This window comes from Pinus tabuliformis, chromosome 4_1 (assembly GCF_031772625.1).
Source record: "Pinus tabuliformis cultivar Carrire ecotype Pingquan chromosome 4_1, CPIR1, whole genome shotgun sequence".
Lineage (NCBI taxonomy): Eukaryota > Viridiplantae > Streptophyta > Pinopsida > Pinales > Pinaceae > Pinus > Pinus tabuliformis.
The window spans coordinates 275,503,453-275,523,586 of record NC_142303.1 but is presented as its reverse complement, the minus strand read 5'-3'; the positions used below and the strand labels follow the sequence as shown (position 1 = coordinate 275,523,586).

Here is a 20,134-nt window from a genome sequence, read left to right as displayed (position 1 = left end):
TCATTGTATGATTTTTCCATGGTATTATTAATTCATAATTTTTCCTATAGTATTCTTCATTTGTGTGGCTTATTCATCTTACCTCTAGATCTACCAATGGCAGAGAGGGATCAAATCTCTTTTCACTCTAAAAGAGAGATTTGATCCTTATCTGCCCTTTGTAGATCCCTAATTAAGATGGATATAGGTTGTATTATTATAATTTTAATTTTGTATAATTTGTTATTGCATTGAGAGTCACTATATAGCTCAACATGATAGAGATGTTGTAATGTAATATCCTGAGATCATTCTTTTTTATCAATATTTTGAATCAATGAATGTGTTTCATCATAAGGAAAAAGATGAACCACATTAGTTGGTTCAAAACTTCCATAAAAAGTAGATGATATGATTAATATGAAAGAATGATCTCAAATTACATAAAAATAAAAATAAAATAAACATAATTAATAATTATTTAAATAATTAAACTAGCCTAGATCCATTTTAACTTTGGCTCTACCAAGTTCCCAGGGATCAAATCTCTTGACATGCAAACCTTTTTTAGAGTGAAAAATAGATTTTGGATCTACCAAGTGCCCAGAGGGATCAAATCTCTTGAGATGCAAACCTTGAGATATATATATATATATATATATATATATATATCTCAAGGTTTGCATCTCAAGAGATTTGATATATATATATTGAAAATATTATTTATCATTTTTAATTTCATTAAAAAAAAAATTAAAAAAAGATTTATTTATAATTTTATAGAGATATTATAATTTTATTTTTTACTGTATATAAGATTATAGGAAAGGTGAAAGTTTGAAAAATGAGTTTCTTTTTATCCTATAGTAAAAGATTTATAGTTTTATAATTATTTTCAAGTTAGGTATCATCTTTATGGGATTCAACTGCGTTAAGAAAGTCATTCATCTCTAACCATTTCCATGAGAGGTAGTCGTAACTGATTAATTTCTCATTATTTTTGAATAGTCCACTTAGCACTCATTGCATCAGGTGACACCTGATGCAATGAGTGCTAAGTGGACTATTCAAAAATCATGAGAAATTAGTCAGTTACGACTACCTTGCATGGAAATGGTCATAGATGAATGACTTTCTTAACACAGTTGAATCCCAAAAAGATGATATCTAATATAATGCACTGCGAAAGACCCTCAATATTTTGAAGTTCATAATAAGTGTTCCATTTTTCATTTATCATTTTTTCAATATTATAATTCTAGTGAAGCTTGTGATGCATATTGATTTCAAGATATTTGTATAAAGTCACTTCCTCCAAGTTGTTGTTGTCATATATAAAATTAATTTAAGTGATCATTTTTTATTTATTTATCACAACATTTGTTTTTTGAGTGTTAGCAATCATACATGTACCAAAAAAAAAAATCATTGAGAATTTTTAGTTGTTTATCAAGATCATGTAGATTTCTCAACATAAAAATAATATCATCAAGATGAAGATGAATGTTATGCTTGTACTAATAAGAGTTTGATTAACATGACCCCACTCTTCCAAATAACCCTCCAATTTATCAATGTATATGCCAAAAAGAGTAGAAGGCAAGGAGCAACCTTTCCTAACTCCTATATTACAATTAATTTCTTCCAACCAACTCTGAATGTTCCTAAATGTAGCAATAACATTCTTATACAATCTTACTACAATAGCTCTCAACTCTACAGGAAATTTTAGATCTTCTAATCTATTCCAAAGGTTAGTCATGGACATTATGTTGAAAGTTTTTCTAATGTTAACAAAACAATTGAAGAGATTGGTTTTATTATTATGACGCTCCTCGCAATGATCCTAACCATAACAAGGTGATCCACAATGGAATGATGGCTCATAATATGACCTAGCCTTTAGTCCTTTTTCCATGTCTTTCTATCCATATGCTAATCTTCTTTTCTAAAATAATCTCATATAACTTGACCAAAAGGGAGATAATTATAATGATACTAAAATTTGACAAATTGTTTTTATTCTCACCTTTAAAAAGGTATAATAAATCTTTAAGTCCAAGGTTTAGGGAAGCCATACTTAACTATTAAATTGAATAGCATATGGATGTAAGCGATGAGGATGGCCCTCTAATTTTTAAGATTCTTGGTGATTTTGATGTCCTTAGCTTCCCCATTTTGGCATTGTTTAACCCCAAACTATATGTTCTCTATGTAGAATCTCATTCCTTTGTAAAAAGGAATTGAATATCATTGATAACATCAAGGGATTCATAAATATTTTTAATGTAGGAATTCTTGTCCCTTAGGGAATCACATTTTTTATTTATTTAATTTTACGAATTAAATTTTTCCTCTAGAATTTCCTAGGATTTGACTTACGTATGTGAAAACTCTTCTCTTAGTTTTATTTATATAATATCTTTTTTCTTTTTTAATTAGGGCTTTGTACCCAATTTCAAACTTTAAGGACTCATTAGAAGCATACCTAATATTGTTTTTAGTAATATTCCATTGTTTATCATACCAAAGGCTAATCATTCTATTTTCTTTTTTACACCACTTTCATAGAAAGTTTGTTAATGGAAGTAGAGATTTTTTTCATCAAATTCTAATAGCCTTCAATATTGTCCTTATTTAATAGGAGATTTGATTCATTATTTAAATTCTTCAAAAGATGATCAACTTTATCTTTGTCGAAGATGACGTCCCTCTAGTTATCAAAATTCTCTTCAATGGGGATTTTGTGCATGACAAAGTTTAAAGTTAAGTTTAAAGGCCAATGATTAGAGTCGCGGTGATGATCATTTAAGATGCCAAAATTTACTTTGGTTGTATATGGTATATAAAATGTCACATAATCTATGACATTAATGCCAACCCATGACTACAAGTCATCTCGTTAGATTTCAACTACTTCATTAGACCGTTACAAATTATTAGATCTTGAGAACTATACAACTTGTTTAGCTCCACCTCGGACAAATTATTAGCAAAGTCTTTAAAGTTTATTTTGTATCTGCTAACTAAAACAATATCCTTATCTAAACATAGATGATTAGGGTTAGAATCATTACTTAAAATAATATCTTGATTACTTGCTATCCTAGCATTGAAGTCTATTAATAAGAGGACATTTCTTTCATTTCTCAAACTCCCTGCATGTGTGGATATTAAGGGCCTCACTTGATGCCCCATTGATTTAGGTTACCAAAATATAAATTGATCACTTGAGATAAGTCTAGCCGCAGTTTTACATCAGGTTATGTGGGTTGACTTTAGCTAGTGGAGAGTGGCAAGGTCTTATGAATCACTCTCCATTGATTCTTCTTTATTATCTATATCAGTGTTCAACAGAGATGAGACGAGATACAAATATGGTTCATGGAAACAAGATGGCATGATGATCGGTAATAATGGCTAAGGTTTGGCAGATGAAATTCTCCCTAGTTGATAGGGAGTGTTAAAATTGGCAACTAGGGCCGAATTTCACTTTGGACGGCTCCTTTGGGGAAGACAATTATGGCACTAAATTCCTCTTTTCGAGAGAACCAAAATCAACCTAAAGATCATTAAATTTGAATAAGGGAAAATATTTATTTAATTAAAAATAAATTCTTCAAGTCATAACCTTATCAAGGCAAGAAAATTCAAAATTTGAAATTCAAAATTTCCTCCAAATATTAAGGTCGACTTCACCTTCATAAGGAGAAATTGTCATATATATAGAAGCATCATCCATCTTCATTTTCATCATCCAAAAAGGGTTTCTAAGGTATTCCTAAGGCAGCAGTACTCAAGGAGGTTGAAGGTCAGCTCTGGTTTTGGGTTCATCTTCTACAACTAGGCCAATATGGTTCGCTCAGGGTTTTTGTTGATCTGGTCTCTTTCGTATGGGCATATTCATCATTTCATGTATTACCTTAATAGCTTTAAGGAAGGCCAAATCTGAGGGTTGGCTTGTTCATATTCAAGAGAAGCCACATTGCAGTTCCATTGCTTCAATCAGGGGTCGCAAACATTCCTTCTCATAAAGGGTTGAGATACATGTCTATATCTTTATCCAACCAATGAAAGGTATCGTCATGTTGACTAAGGCAAGCCACAGTTAAGATGAAGGGTTTTGGAACTGTTAAGTAGATCAACAAAATCTCTATAGGAAGCCCTAACCAGATTTTCAAAAAGGTATCATCTGATCTCTATGACAAAATGTCTCATTAGGGGAATTTTGAGGTCTAAAATGGGCCTCCTAAGGAAATAATAAAATAATAGTGGAAATAATAAAATAAGAATAGATTACATCATCAAGTTTTAGAGGGGGGACAAATTACTTCTTCAACTTGTATTTTCAACTTATCTCTTTATGGGTTTACACAAATTTCGAGTGGGAACTCTCATTGGATCCAGAATTTGATTCATCGTCCAAGGAGTACCCATGTTGCATACTTTGGATAAAAATAATGTGATTAATATGAAAGAATGATCTCAAATTACATAAAAATAAAATAAAAAACATAATTAATAATTATTTAAATAATTAAACTAGCCTAGATCCATTTTAACTTTGGATCTACCAAGTGCCCAGGGATCAAATCTCTTGAAATGCAAACCTTTTTTAGAGTGAAAAAGAGATTTTGGATCTACCAAGTGCCCAAAGGGATCAAATCTCTTGAGATGCAAACCTTTTTTAAAGTGAAAAAGAGATTTGATCTCTTTCGGCTCCAAAATTAAAATAGTATTAACTTTATATTTTATGATGATGGTTAAACTAAATAAACATTACACTATTTTAATATTATATTATATATATTTTTATTAATATAAATAATTATATGTAAATATTTATTTATTTTTAACTGAATCCAGGTCTTCATCCGGTGTCCACCACCCAATAATGTTTAAATTTTGATGTGACTCCAACCACCATTTGGCAGTTATGTGAAGCAAACTCATGTGCTCTTAATAACAGGTCTTATAAATCTTATTTACTACACTATCTAGCCATAAATACGCAAAAATAATATATACTTACCACTGAATAATATACTTATTTTACTCTGCCTGATTTCACTGTGTCTCACCCTCAAAGATCACTTGCACCTGGTCCCATTGATAAATCTATCCCCTAGGCATACTTTGACCGTGCTGCACAGGAACATGGGCGTGGGGGAGGTTTCCTATTGTATCTATCTGAACATCATCACTTCAAGGTCAATATGGGACTTGGAGAAGGGACAAATAATTAGGCTGAATTAATCGCCTTCAGTCATTTAATGCATTTTTCTCTAGGCCATGACTACATCAATCTACAGATTTATGGAGACTCAAAAATCAATATAAATTGGTTCAATAACATCACTTCCTGCCATGCGCATACTATTAGAAATATTTTGGATGAAGTGAACATATTCAAATCACAGTTTAACTCCATCTCATGTCATCATATTTACAGGGAACATAACAACAGCGCTGATAAGCTTTCCAAGGAGGCAAGGCTATATTGATCAGGCATATCATAAGGCAGATGGACCCTAAATCATTTTTAGGACATGCTCAGTCATAATTTTATTTTCACTGTATATATCACAGTATGTGTTTATATTCAGACTATATATTATGCTATTTCGCCCTGCGTGGTGAATCTATTATTGTAGATATCTCAGTTATGGCATTCTATTACAGACTCTCTCATGCTATTGCCCTGGGTGGTGAATACATTTATTACTCAGCACCATTTTTGGAATGGACATGGATGTATATTTTTTGACTGGTACCCACCGATATGGCTAAGGGCCAAATACTGCATACATTGCCAAACATCTACTATATGTAATTTTTCAAAACTAATGAAAGATTATGATTTATCCTTTGAAAAAAAATATACTTCTTTTACAATTCAAATTTGTAATATATATTAAATATTAAATAAATTATTATTTCTATTTTTCAATATAAACATTAAAATTTAATATTAATTATTTTATATATTTTTTGCCCATTAAAATTTATGTGGACGGTGGAAGGAAATCATCCCACTCAACTTTAATTCTCACAAATTATATATATTAAATTTATCTCAAATATATTTTTCCGAACCTTACTATTATACAACCTAAACTTTCAAAATATCCTTACCATTATATCTCTTCTATCTTTATTATTTTTCTCATTACATATGAAACGTGCCTTAACATAGTATTTCTTTTTATCTTAAACTAATATTAAATTAAATACCTCGTCCCGATCTTGCGATAGAATTAATATTGGTAAATTTGGGTGCCTGTGGAAGTTTTCAAAATAATTATAAATAAATAATGTTAAGTTTCTTGAACGAAAGCCCAGCAGGTATGCAAATTGCGGTGGAGTGACACACGAGGAGTGATGAGTCAGCAGATATACGCCAGGAATAAGTTTGTTTGACGAAAGCTCAGTGGGTATGCAAGTTGCAGTGGAGTGGCACACGAGGAGTGATGAGTCAGCAGATATAGGAAAGGAAAGATTTCGAGGCTATTAGTTAATTTGTTATTTCATCAAGTAACTACTGTCATTTTATATAAAAGTATTATAATGAGATTGACATGAGTTGGAAAATCTGTCTTCCCTCGCTTTTTTTTTATTGAAATATTATTGTGGAATCATTCTTGGCAAATCAGTACTGTTTTAATCTCGCACTTCATCAAGTTGCAACTCTTTTTTATTAAATATATATAAAATATTGTAAAGGGATTGTCCAATGAGTTGTGAAATATGAATATATATATAAAAAAAATAAAATTAAAAATTAAAATTAAAAAAGATTTATTTATAATTTTATAGAGATATTATAATTTTATATTTTACTGTATATAAGATTATAGGAAAGGTGAAAGTTTGAAAAATGAGTTTCTTTTTATCCTATAGTAAAAGATTTATAGATTTATAATTATTTTCAAGTTAGGTATTATTTTTTTGGGATTCCACTGCATTAAGAAAGTTATTCATTTTTGACCATTTCCATAGTAGTCGTAATTAACTAATTTCTCATGATTTTTGAATACTCCACTTAGCACTCATTGCATCAGGTCCCTGTGAGTATCACCTGATGCAATGAGTGCTAAGTAGACTATTCAAAAATCATGAGAAATTAGTCAGTTACAACTACCTCTCATGGAAATGGTCATAGATGAATGACTTTCTTAACACAGTTGAATCCCAAAAAGATGATATCTAATATAATGCAGTGCGAAAGACCCTCAATATTTTGAAGTTCATAATAAGTGTTCCATTTTTCATTTATCATTTTTTCAATATTATAATTCTAGTGAAGCTTGTGATGCATATTGATTTCAAGATATTTGTAGAAAGTCACTTCCTCCAAGTTGTTGTTGTCATATATAAAATTAATTTAAGTGATCATTTTTTATTTATTTATCACAACATTTGTTTTTTGAGTGTTAGCAATCATACATGTACCAAAAAAAATCATTTGAGAATTTTTTGTTGTTTATCAAGATCATGTAGATTTCTCAACATAAAAATAATATCATCAAGATGAAGATGAATGTTATGCTTGTACAAATAAGAGTTTGATTAACATGACCCCACTCTTCCGAATAACCCTCCAATTTATCAATGTATATGCCAAAAAGAGTAGAAGGCAAGGAGCAACCTTTCTTAACTCCTATATTACAATTAATTTTGAAATACTCTGAAATTTAGATTGCGAATTTTGAAATTTTGAAATATAATAGGTAAATTTGAGAGACAACTTGATGATTATTATTGATTGATGCTTATAGGTATTTACCAACCATTTAATTTATATGGATGAGCTAATTAGTTAGATTTTGAAATATAATGAAAATTTGAAATATAAAAAACAAATTAATTAGACAACTTCACTTTTAAACATAACAATATTTCTAAATATACAATAAAGTTATAATCAAATCTATAATTCTTAATAAATATATTATTTTTTTATTATTTAAAATATATGAAAAAAAAATGAGAATAAAAAACCTAAGCATTTATATAAATTTAACAATTCACATCTACCCTATCCCACCAAATTCTTAATAAATATATTATTTTTTTATTATTTAAAATATATGAAAAAAAATGGAGAATAAAAAACCTAAACATTTATATAAATTTAACAATTCACATCTACCCTATCCCACCAAATTATAAGAATTCAAATCTACCATGTAGATAGTTAGAAAAAAAAAAACACCTACATTTAGAATACACTGAGTGTGGGTAGTTAGAAAAAAAACAACACACCTACATTTAAACTACGCTGAATGTGGATAGTTAGAATAAAAAAACACACACACAACACCTACATTTACATTTAAATAGGATGAATGTGGCTAGTTACATTTAATTCAGTTATTTTAGTGCAAAACCAATGGCATTGGTCCTAAATTTAGGATTATGCTTTGGAGACCGGAATGCTTGGCATTGGTACTAAATTTAAGATTATGCTCTGGGGGCAGGAATGCTCGCAAGTCTCGGCATCGGTACTAAATTTAAGATTATGCATGCTATGGGGACAGGAATGTTCTCAAGTAGCTTACGCTTCAACCGGGGATTAGCCCATGGTTTTAGAAGTACGTCATTGGCCTTATCGATGTGGGACTATCATACCATTTATCTTTCGTGCAAAAAAAGCAATCAACAGAATTTTAGAAAGAGCACGCATGCCACCGTTAGAAAATTAGCCTTCCATATCAACCTCGGGGAAAATATTTTTTTCCAAAAAAAATGCTATACACGACAACATTAATATACACCATGACAGCTAGTAGAGTATATATCCTCACGCGGAGAAGTCACCAATGATTCTATGAATTTGGTTGCGTTGGTGATCAGTTTGAAGAAATTCACAAGTGCAATTTGTAATTTAGGTAATTATTGGTGAAGACTTATCGACCCTGCAAGATATTAAGCGTTCCTATTAAATGGCCCATTGTAGAAACCCAGCAGTCAACTTCAGCGTAAAACAAGTAGCAGAGTGGTCGATACATGCAAGGGGTGTACTTTGGGAAATTACACCAAGTCTTTTTTTCACGACAAAGGGAGTCGAGCCAAGGCTATTCTAGAGCAAGTCCATTTAGATGTATGTGGACTATTCTCGACAGCGTCCACGAGCAAACACAAACAATTTGTGGGTTCACTCATGTACTTGGTGAACACACGATTGGATACGTGCTATGCAGTTAACCAAAATAGTCAAGCGATGGTTAGGCCTACCAAGCTATATTGAAAGGCGGAAAAGCATGTGTTGAGATACCTCAGGGGCACTTCTCAATATGAATTATGGTACAGACGAACAGAGGGAGTGAAGCTTCAAGGCTTCACCGATGCAGATTGGATAGGGAGTCCATCTGAAAGGAACGAGCACATCAGAAGGGCTCTTTAGTATTGGGTCAGTGGCAATTTCTTGGTATAGCAGGAAACAGAGCTCAGTTGCACTCAGTTCGCCGGAGGCAGAGTGCATGGCTACGAGTCAGGAGGCATGTGAGGCCATCTGGATGAGGAAGATCCTGGTTGGTTTGTTTGGTCAATAGATGGATCCGACTATGATTTACTGTGATAATCAGAGTTTTATTAAACTCTCTAAAAACCCAGTTTTTCATGATTGGTCCAAGCATATTGATGTTCGATATCATTATCTCAAAGATTGTTTATTGAGATAGATTATGTGGTTAGAGTACATTCCCACAGAGGAGCAAGATGCTGACATTTTGACAAAGGAATTGTCAAAATGTAAATTCGAGTTTCACAGAGACAGGATTGAAGTAGCTGATAATCTCTTTCTTGTTGAGAGAGTGTTGAGAATGGCAACAAGAAATTCCAGTTTAATTTGTCCTTGAATTAAAATGAGAATTAAAATCAAATTCTATTCTCATAACAACTTGTAAATAGTTAATTAAGTTTAATTAACCTAATTAGCTTAGGAATTTCGAGTTGGAAGTCTTTTCGTAGTCATGTATATGTTCTCCCTAAGTTTTAGGAGTCCAATATAAGTTTAAATTGAGTTGGAAATTAGATCACTCAGTTTACTGAGTTAAGTTCAGTTAAATTAGTTCCAGAGCATTTGTGGAACTAATAGAGAGTTAACAGTGAGTTGGTGCATTAGTGCATCCACAAGTGCCACTCTAAATAACTGAAGATTCCCTCATAAAAAACTCATGCATGTCGATTCTGAAAAATACTCAGTTGAGACTAGAGTGCAGGGACGATGTACTATCAGCTGTATTATTTACTAGATTGTAAATATCATGCATGCATAAGAGATTGATCCTATGTTTGGATTGTGCAGTTTTAAAAGCATGAATTCCCTTTAAATAAAGGTTATTCATCCTAGGAATTACACAAGAGATTATGGGCTTGGAGCGCTACAGAATTGGCAAAGTGTTGGCTAAGACCTAGCTTATGCACTGAGAGAGCTAAGCATACTTGTGCGGAATTGTTCTAGTGAGAAAAAGCTTTGTATCCTCACTCATATTTCTGATATATGTAATACATATATCGGGGTTTTGAGCAGTTTCTTTCCCCAGATACATCTTGTGTTATTTTTCATTTATTTATCTTCTTCTTATTCATATTGTTTTCCTCGATCTATGGGCTTTCGTTGGTTGAAAGTAGAAGTAGATTATTGTCCTATGTTTTAGAACATCGCATGAACTTGTGAATCTACAGGATTTTCTACAATTGTAGCCCACAAATGTTCCTTCATCCAGATGGATCTAGCTTCTTCCTTTTGTCCTTAGGTATATGAGTATAGATAGGACAACCAAAAATTCAGAGATGATCTACGGTTGGTTTCGTCATAGTGAACACTTATTTAGAAGTCTTGTTATCTAGTGACCTGTGGGGACTTCGATTTTGTATGTATACAACTGTCTTTGTAGCCTCACGCCACATAAATTTTGGTAAATCTTGATCATGTAGCAATGTGTTTACACTTTATTCAATGGATGGTTTCTTTCGTTCTGCGACTCCATTTTGTTTGAGATTATGATGATGATGATGATGATAGTGGTTAACGTCCACTGAGACCAAATTGGTCTATCAGACCTATAATTTTCTTAGTTTTTATGTGTCTGGCTCCTTGTCTTTCTTGGCGAGATTGGTGATGTAACTTCCTCTTTTTTCTCTATGGTCTTCCAACTTCCCTTATCTTGCATCTCCTTCATCTCTTATGGTTCTTGGGACATTGGTGTCTTAGCTTCGCAATCTATTGTGTTCGTCCTTTTGAAGATAGTCGGAGAAAAAGTTTGGTCTAGGAGATCTCCTTTGCTGTTAAATGAAGATATATTTTGTGCGGTATTCGAATCCTCATAACTATTGCTTGAGGGGTTGTCGAGTTCACTTTTTTGTTGTTGGGCAGGGCTTTCTCCCTGCTTGTCTTGAGAGTTGTTTTTTTCTTGCTCGATTTCTTGTGATTCAGAGTTTTCTCTAGAGTATTCTTCTTTGATGATAGTATAGTGTTCTTTTTGTGCTCCTTCCCACCATGTAGATCTGTGGTGGTTTTTTCTAGCAGAATTTTTCTGGGAGGCTTTTGGGCAATTTTTGGCTAGATGGTCTGTCTCAAAGCAGGATCGACATCGGAAGAGGACACTTTCACAATCGAGTTTCTGGTTCCACATAGTCTTTACTTGTTAGGTTTATTTCACCTGGGAATCCGGCGCTGAATTCCATTTCCACACAGATGCGTGCATAGGTGGTTGTGGCATATTCCTCTGTTTCCTGCGCACCTGCAGTAAAATTTCCCAATCGCATTTCCAATGGCTTGTAGCGAAGAGAAATTCCAGAGATACAAGGGTAGGCTTGGCAATCTCACCCACACTGGTGCTGAAGTTATGACTGTTGTTGAGGGATCGAATGATGGGTTCCATGGCTTCATGAATAGACCTGAGTTTTCCAAAAACCAAAAGCCGGAATCTAGAAGACATTGTCTACTTTTAGGATTTTCAAAATCTACTATAAAAAAACCCCTAGCACACGGGTAGATATTAATTTCATCAGAGATGACGAGATTCCATACCTCCGAGATCCATTTGTGGAGAGCTGTCAGCCACGGCCAAAAACCATTGAACTGACAGATTAGGGCACTTTCAGAAAACTTCAAAGCCTCATCAAGTGAGCCCTGGACCACACAGACAGTGGGAGCTGAGGCTTCACTTACGATATGGGCAGGAGCTTGCCCTCTAGAAGCGGACGGAACTAAGCCAGCAGCTATTTTCGCGAAGCTGTTGGGGCTTCACTGATGATATGGGCAGGAGCTTGCCCTCTAGAAGCGGACGGAACTAAGCCAGCAGCTATTTTCGCGAAGCTGGGAGCCATATTTTAAAGATTAGATCTAGATCTAGCTGCAGAAGATTAGATCTAGAACCCAGCGGCAGAGACGCTGCGTCGAGGACAACGATCGCAAACCCCACTGCATGTGAGCAGAAGATGATCTCCTTATACCCCATGAGCAGGAGCATCGGGGTTGTGAGCACCCAACTAGGCTAGCGTCGACCAGTTGAAGATCTGGGGCAAATGTTCGTATCAGAAGATGACTAATGCCAGTAGCAAGAGCAATGAGAGGAGATCCCGAGAGAAGCTGTAGATCGCCCGTCTAGTTGCAGATCGTTGGGAGAAGCTGCAGATCGCCGGGAGAAGCTAATATATATGAGAGAAGCTGCAGTTCGAATATAATGAATTAGAGAGCATTCAGGAGAAGCTGCAGATCGCCGGGAGAAGCTGATATATATGAGTGAAGCTGCAGATAGAATATAATGAATTAGAGAGCATTCAGGAGAAGTTGCAGACCGCTGGGAGAAGCTGCAAATCGCCCGTTTAGCTACAGAACTATATGGGACTATTAACTCCTACTTAATCTGAAACTTGATACAAAAAGCTATAATTTCCTTAGATGTGTAGTCTCCTCCATTATTGGATCTTAATATCTTATTTTTCTTTCTATGAGGTTCTCTACTTTAACGTTGAATTCTTGAAATTTGGTAAATACTTCATCTTTGGATTTCATTAGGTAAACTCAAGTTTTCCTTGAATGGACATCTATAAATGTGAGATAATATAGATGGCCTCCAAGTGATTTAGTACTCATAGGACCACATACATCAGAATGAATAAGATCCAAGATTTATTTTGATCGTGAAGCGCTTCTTCCAAATGGTCTCTTGGTGTTCTTACCCAATGCACATCCCTTGCATACTCCTGTGTGATCTTTTTTCAGTTTGGGGATTCGATCTACTATTGAAATTAGAGTTGGAAGAATTTTGAAGTGGAGATGACCGAATCCTCTATGACAAAGTTCACATGGGTTGATTTCAATGGGAACTAAATCTTGAGCAAGAGGAGATAGCACCAATAAAGTATTCCTTCACGAATCCCAATCACTCTAGCATTTCCTATGCTTGAGTTCTTACCCCATACTACAACTTTTCCATCAATGAAAGCCACTCTATCACCTTTATCTTCTAGACTTATAATGGAGAGTAAGTTCTTATGCAGAGCTAGAACAAATAGGATGTTTTTGAGATGAATATTGCCTCCATTCTCCAGCTCTATTGAGGTTGATCCAATTCCTCTCACAAGATAGCTCTTATTATCACCAACCTCTACGAAGTAAGAATACTTTCCTTTTGATCATGTTTTTAGATGCTTGTGATGACCGGTCATGTGTCTTGATGCTCCATTATCAATCACCCAAATGTTCTCATCCTGAAATGTGCTAGTGAGTGCTCAGAAGAGTCATTCATTCTTTGTCTTGGTCACTTTCTTCTTTGGAGTAAATAGGAGATTCCATAGTTTTTTGATGTCTTTCATAATGCCCTCGGACAACCTTAGCTCTAATACCATGTTGAGAAATATATAGGGCAATAGTTTAGATGATTTCTCTTTCTATGATAACTGTTTGTGATGTATTTTTACATTTTCTTAATTTATTAGCTTCTTCACTTGTTATTATGTCCAAATATCATCAAACGACTACCAAAACAAGAAGAACAATAGTACACAACACAAAATGTAGGCTACAAGTCATTGCCAAAACCCCTCCACTTGAGAGGAAAACCCGCAAAATCTCCTCTTCTTATAGATTCTTCAATTGAGGAATTCCAAAACCTTTAGACCAAGTCCAATACCCTCCCAGACCAAGTCCAACCTTTTTGAATGATGTGCTTCCCTTGTCTAAGTCAAATTCAGTCAAATCTCATACAACAACACAATTTCGATCCCTAGCTTTAGAATTTCGGCCTCTAATGCAGGTATGAAATTTTCAGCCCCCTGCAACTGCTACTACATCAACATGTGTGAGAAAAAGTATCCTTCCAAGGCTTCCCAACAACTTTGTTTGCCTTGCTTCCTTGTCTAGGGCTAGTAGGTGACCTAGTAAACCCTTCTTCCAACAGATTTGATCCTCTTCCAAATAGAGAATTTCAACCTTGAAGCAGTAAACCCTAGCTTCTCTTCTTCGCACGTGTGAAAGTGAATTAGCCCAAAAACAATCTTTCTTCATCCTCTTCCTTCACTTGCCTTCTTGCTCTTCTCCTTGGCTTGAATGAGTGAGTGATGAATGTGTCTCAAGGAGGTTGAGTTCCCTCCTTTATATAGGATTCCCAAGGTGGACATGGCTTCTCAAAATAGGTCAACTTCCCAACTGCCAGACTAACTTGGTCTTGAAGGGTATTTTGACACTTTTAATGACAAAAATAATTTTCTTAACAAGTTACAATGTGCTTGATGGAGTCTTCAACTTAGGACAATGACTCTTTTGACTTCTTGACCTAAGACAAACCCTAAAAGCATTTAATGGGTGTTTGACCTATAAAATAAAAGACCTTGAACATGAAACCCATGCTCCAAAAAAAAAAAAAAATTCTTTTATTTTGCAATATACAAGAATCAAAAGTACGATTCATATTTATGAAGACCAAACCTAGTTACACATTTTTCAACACATGCATGCCCCTTCACAAACTTCTCTTATGGATACTTTCCAAGAGAACATCCTTTGCAAACTCCATTAGAAAATTCTACGGCAGAAAGGCCTTTCACCATCCCTTGTTTTCTAAGTTATTGCATGTATTTGAAATTTATGTGTCCAAACCTTTCATGCCAAATTCTACTTTCACCATTTGCATGTGTCGATAGTAAAGTGGAATCTAATTAAGGAACAAATTATAAAAAATAAAAAAAAAACATACATAAAGGATTGATGATTTACCTTACCAACTACAGTTTTGGAGTTATCTTGCATGTCATATATGCTCATTGAATCTAGGGTGAATTCAACTCTCCTTTTGATGTAGGTATGTGTCATTTGATATACAAAGAGAAGATTTATTGCAAGTTTCAGAATGTGAAAGGCATTCCTGAAACTTCCATCTCTCGGAGATCTAACCTCCCTTGTCTAGTTTCCTACTGGAGAATCATCTCCCATGAGAATAGGAGGACCAACATATGGTTTAAAAGATGAAAGATCATTTTTTGTGGCTATCATGTGATGTGAAGCTCTAGAATCTATGATCCATGCATCAAGAGAAGAATGAATAACAATTAATGTGTTTACATTTCTTCTTGTTTCAAGAGCTCTTTCTCCCTAATTCTTGGAACATCAGAAGTCACCAAGATTGTTATGATGAAGAGTTTGCACCATGAGATCAATTGTCTTCTTCGTGCATGATGATTCTAGATGGTGACCATGGTTGCAATAGTTGCATTTGATTTCCCTTTCTTTCCCTTCTTGTCCTTTGAGGTGGTAGATTCATCTAGAAGTTTGAGATTGATTCATTTTCTTGGATCAAGTTCGTTTTCCTTTCATTTTCCTTTGGATTGTTGATTGCATTTCAACTTGCCTTGCCCTTTTCATGCACATCGAGTGCATGGGCTTTAGAACTTTTCAATGTGCCCATATTTATGAGCTTATCCCACTCATGTATCAAGGACTCAATAAAAGCATTGGGTGTGGACATCCTCCAGGTTTCTCTTATTACAAGCTTGATTGTTTGAAAAGTGGAGACAAATATAGCATACTTTAGACCCAAATTTCATAATATGGAAAGAATTAATTGGGTTTCTTGCTTAGATTTTTCAATTCTGCATTCATTCAATTGGAATAACAAGGCTTTGAACCTTGTGAAGAAATCTTGAATGCTTTAAAAACTTCTTAGACCTGATGAGTTAAGCTCATTTTCAAGGATGTGACCCTGCATTTCATCTTGCTTTCTAATGATTGCCTCCAAAGTGGTCCAAACTTGATTTCGAGTGGTGCATGCTTCAACATGAAACAACAATTCTCGAGAAATTGATAAGAATAGGAAATCGAAGGCCCAATTCACATTGTTGAAATATTTGGATTAAAAAAAATTCAACTATGAAATTTGGTTCAACTTTGTTGCCATGGTTATCCAACACAAGTCTCTACATTTGAGTTGATATAGAATTTTTGGCTTCCATTCAAAATAGCTATATGGCGCGAAAATTGCAGAAGATGGAAACTCCATTCTTTTTGGTAGCTCCATTCTTCATTACTTGTATATGGATGGTTTATGCTCCTTATTCCTCACTCCCATGCGCTCTAATACCACGTGAAATTGTAATTGAACCTGCATAGATTGGATTTAGGTAGAAAACAATGAACAAAATTTGCAAGGAAAGAAAAATAAACAGTTGATAGAGAAAACAATTAATGAATTCTCTTCATGCACTGAAAATAAAATTATGAGAATACAATTCAACGCAATATATCAATGTTGTAAAGATTCATATTTTGTTGCAAAAAAAACATGAAATCATGATTTGCTAAGCTAGATATTTGCGGACTTTTACTGATATTTTAATGTTATCCTAATTTTCTCAATGTCCATTTTTACCGATATTTCTAGAATTTTATGTTTTTTTGGTTTTCTAGACCATTGTTGATTTTATCCTCATGCTAATTTTTGCAACAATGCAATATATTTGACATGGCCCAACTAATATAGTAGTGAGTCTGGTGGTGAATCTAGAGAGATATGAACATGCACTGAATAAAACTAACTCCTAATCCTTGTTAAATGGTCATACAATCATCAATTAATTGTGTCTCATAACAGTAAAGATTAGTAAAACTCATGCATGCACGTGTGGAGTTCCCTCTAGGTAATAATAGCCAAGTTAACATAAATAACTCTACTCACTAATCTAACTGAAATATATTTAAGTCTCCAATACCTTATCTTAAATATTTCTATACATCATCATTACATGTATTTAATCATAAATGAAAAATAACATTCTAAATTCATCACTCTTTCCCTCGCCCCCTCCTGCCCCGAAAAGTTTCAAAACAATCTATACCATAGATGAACTCTATTATCCCAAATGTTTGAGAACCAAATTACTACGTATGAATTCTTCTAACATATGAATTCTAGTAGCCTTGGAAGAGACTTTACACACACAAACAAAGTAAAAACATAAATAAAAAGTGCAACACACAAGTTTAAAAGACTCTACATGCTGTACATGAACATGCAACACAAAATTCAAACCAGTCTGCTTTTTTAATAGTAAACTTTAAAAGCAAAATCCAGCACTGCTTTGATAAACTGAACCTGAAGTTGCCGGATCGCCAGGACTGCTCTGATGAGGTAAAGCTGAAATTGGCACATCGTCAAAGAACCATGGTTTCAAGGACCACTCCTCATCTGGAAAAGAGCCTGCTGCGTCACCCTCTGACAACCCAAGATATTTTTCCAAAGCAGACAAGTTTTCAGAAAGCTCAAGCTGCAGGATGTTATCCTCTGTTTTGTAGCATCCTGTTCCACCATTGACCTCAACAGGGATATCCAAATCAAAACATTCTGTCCCGTCATTGACCTCCATAGAGGTATCTACACCAAAACTTTCTGTCTCACTGTTGACGTTTATAGAGGTATCCACAGGTCTGTCCTTAACAACACCATGGACTGGAGGTTTTATGTCCACAAATACAGATTCATGTCCATCATCATTATATACAGATGATATTTCTGGGGTTTTCATTTCATGAGCCCATGAGAAATGTTCCCCATCAAATGAGTTGCTGCTATGATCAGAATCAAAATAACCTACTGGATACGAAGATTCCACTGGTTCAAATTTTGGGGTATCGCCATAAGCAGGGAACATGAAATTGCTCACCTCTGAATAGTTAGGGCTACAGAGCTCACAAGAGCACGATTTCTGCGAATTTTGGCTGGCATGGCTATGCTCAGAAGATTGGACTGCGGATGCATTTGAATTGCTTTGAAATGGAGCAGGGGAATTTATGAACTGAGAGTCCCCGTACTCCATATCATCGTAGCCATAGATTGAAAGATCGGATCTGCGGACATCCTTCAAAGAGCGTTCCATTTGAAGATAGCAATCCTCTAACAAATCAGGCTTTGGTGAATATGAAGATTTTACCTTACTCTTTATATTCAAAGCCAATAATAAATCATGGTTTTTTGCACAGGACTTTACTTTCTTCCTTAACATTTTGTTGCGACTGTCCACTTTTACAGAGCAGGAGCCATCAGCAAAGTTAAGCTTGGCTTTCTTGCCTCTGATCTTTTTAGCCTCTGCATCATACGCCTTGGCGGCCTCTTCCGCAGTGTTAAATGTTCCAAGCCAAACCCTAATGCCCTTTCTGGGATCTCGAATCTCCGCAGCCCATTTTCCCCATGGACGCTGCCTGATACCTCTGTACAAATTCGACTTCTTACTCCCCGCGCTCTTGGCGGGGGATTTTTCGAAATCCTTCAAAGGAGGAATCTCAAAATCCTTCGATGGAGGAATCGCCTCATTTTCACCACCTTCAAAACCCAACCAGAAAGTCAAAATAACAAAAGACGAACCTAGGAAACAATAACAATTTTTTGGATGCTGAGAAATCATTAATATTGGGAACTCACCTGAAGAAAATTCGTGCTTGGAGTTGAAAATATTGTTGCTGGGCTTATTCTTCTGCTTGTATCCCTCGTCGAAGCTGTCCGATTTATTGACGGATTCCGACACGGCTCCGCCATTGATGAACAAGTCAGCGAATGTATCGAAATCCGGCCATAAATCCCTAGGAGTTACACGCCGGGATCTGTTGGCGGGAATGAAATCCGCAATAATAGCACCTCCACACATCGTTTTGTTTTAAAAACAGTTGCTGCTGCATCCGCAGAACACAAAACAATTGCCTGATCAAGAAACTACTGGTAATGAGTCACAATGAAATCATCGACTCCTTCGGCCATCATAACTCTTCCGCCCAAGCGTATATAAGTGGCCAGAACAGTGGGAGTGCAGTGTCATGACGCAAAAATTTATTAATTAAAAAATATCATATCATTTTATATTATATTATATTTATTTAAATATTTATTATTGATTTGTATTTATTAATTGTAAAAACCACTAGTCGAAAAGAAACCACCGGCTCCATGGCACAAAATAAAACCATCGGCGGTTTTGAATGTATATCTCATAATTTTGGAATATATATACGCCCGGGATTTATAAATATTATATGAAATAAAAATTATTTTTTCATTTATAAAAAAAAACTACTAGGTGACGAGGAATATATACATGAATTAATGTATGGTTTGATACAATGTATAGTGGACAAAATTTTCTCAAAATCATTTGTTTTCTTTATAATATTAATTTTATGGTACGTTATTATTTTATATATATTATCGTTAACGATGAATATATGTATGTATTTATTAATGTATGGTTTGATACAATGTACCATCCATAAAATTGTTTAAAAATCAATTGTTTTTTTTATAATATTAATTTTATGTTTTTTTTTTTATAATATTAATTTTATGTTTGGTTATTATTTTATATATATTATTGTGATAAAATTGTTTAAAAATTATTTGTTTTTTTATAATATTAATTTTATGTTTGGTTATTATTTTATATATTATTGTGTTTAGAGGTGTTTTTAATATAGTAGAGATATTAAAAACCTCCAGATTTATCTTAATTTTGGATCTATTAAACCTCCAGAGAGTTTAAATCTCTTTTCACTTTAAAAAGAGCTTTGCATATCAAATAGATTTGATCTCTCTCATCACTTTTAGATCCAGAGTTAAAATGGATCCAGGTTGGTTTATTTTCTCTCTTTAAATAGGCTACCTTCCAC

At 34.2% G+C, this 20,134-nt stretch overlaps 1 protein-coding gene across 3 annotated transcripts; it reads right to left on the bottom strand.

The window, feature by feature from the left end:
- Positions 1-16,148: 16,148 nt before the first annotated feature.
- Positions 16,149-19,254, bottom strand: LOC149175329 (uncharacterized). 3 transcript variants are annotated; one of them, XM_089419609.1, is made up of 3 exons: positions 18,900-19,254; positions 17,577-18,800; positions 16,149-16,586 (listed from the first exon to the last, which is right to left on the bottom strand). In XM_089419609.1, the coding sequence occupies exons 1-3, from the start codon at positions 19,120-19,122 to the stop codon at positions 16,537-16,539; spliced, it is 1,497 nt and encodes a 498-aa protein (XP_089275735.1). In that variant the 5' UTR covers positions 19,123-19,254; the 3' UTR covers positions 16,149-16,536. The 3 variants fall into 3 exon arrangements, 2 of the variants coding, with proteins under 2 accessions (XP_089275735.1, XP_089275736.1); XM_089419610.1 differs by having other exon boundaries at positions 16,152-16,558; XR_016258004.1 differs by lacking the exon at positions 16,149-16,586 and adding an exon at positions 17,297-17,425 and having other exon boundaries at positions 17,463-18,800.
- Between the last annotated feature and the right edge of the window lie 880 nt (positions 19,255-20,134).

Excerpts from the sequence above, each read along its gene's own strand:
- LOC149175329 (XM_089419609.1), bottom strand. The coding sequence starts at position 19,122 with ATGTGTGGAGGTGCTATTATTGCGGATTTCATTCCCGCCAACAGATCC. Across the intron at positions 18,801-18,899 it reads CAAGCACGAATTTTCTTCAG|GTGGTGAAAATGAGGCGATT; the intron begins GTGAGTTCCCAA and ends TGGGTTTTGAAG. Across the intron at positions 16,587-17,576 it reads TGGCGATCCGGCAACTTCAG|GTTCAATTACAATTTCACGT; the intron begins GTTCAGTTTATC and ends CAATCTATGCAG.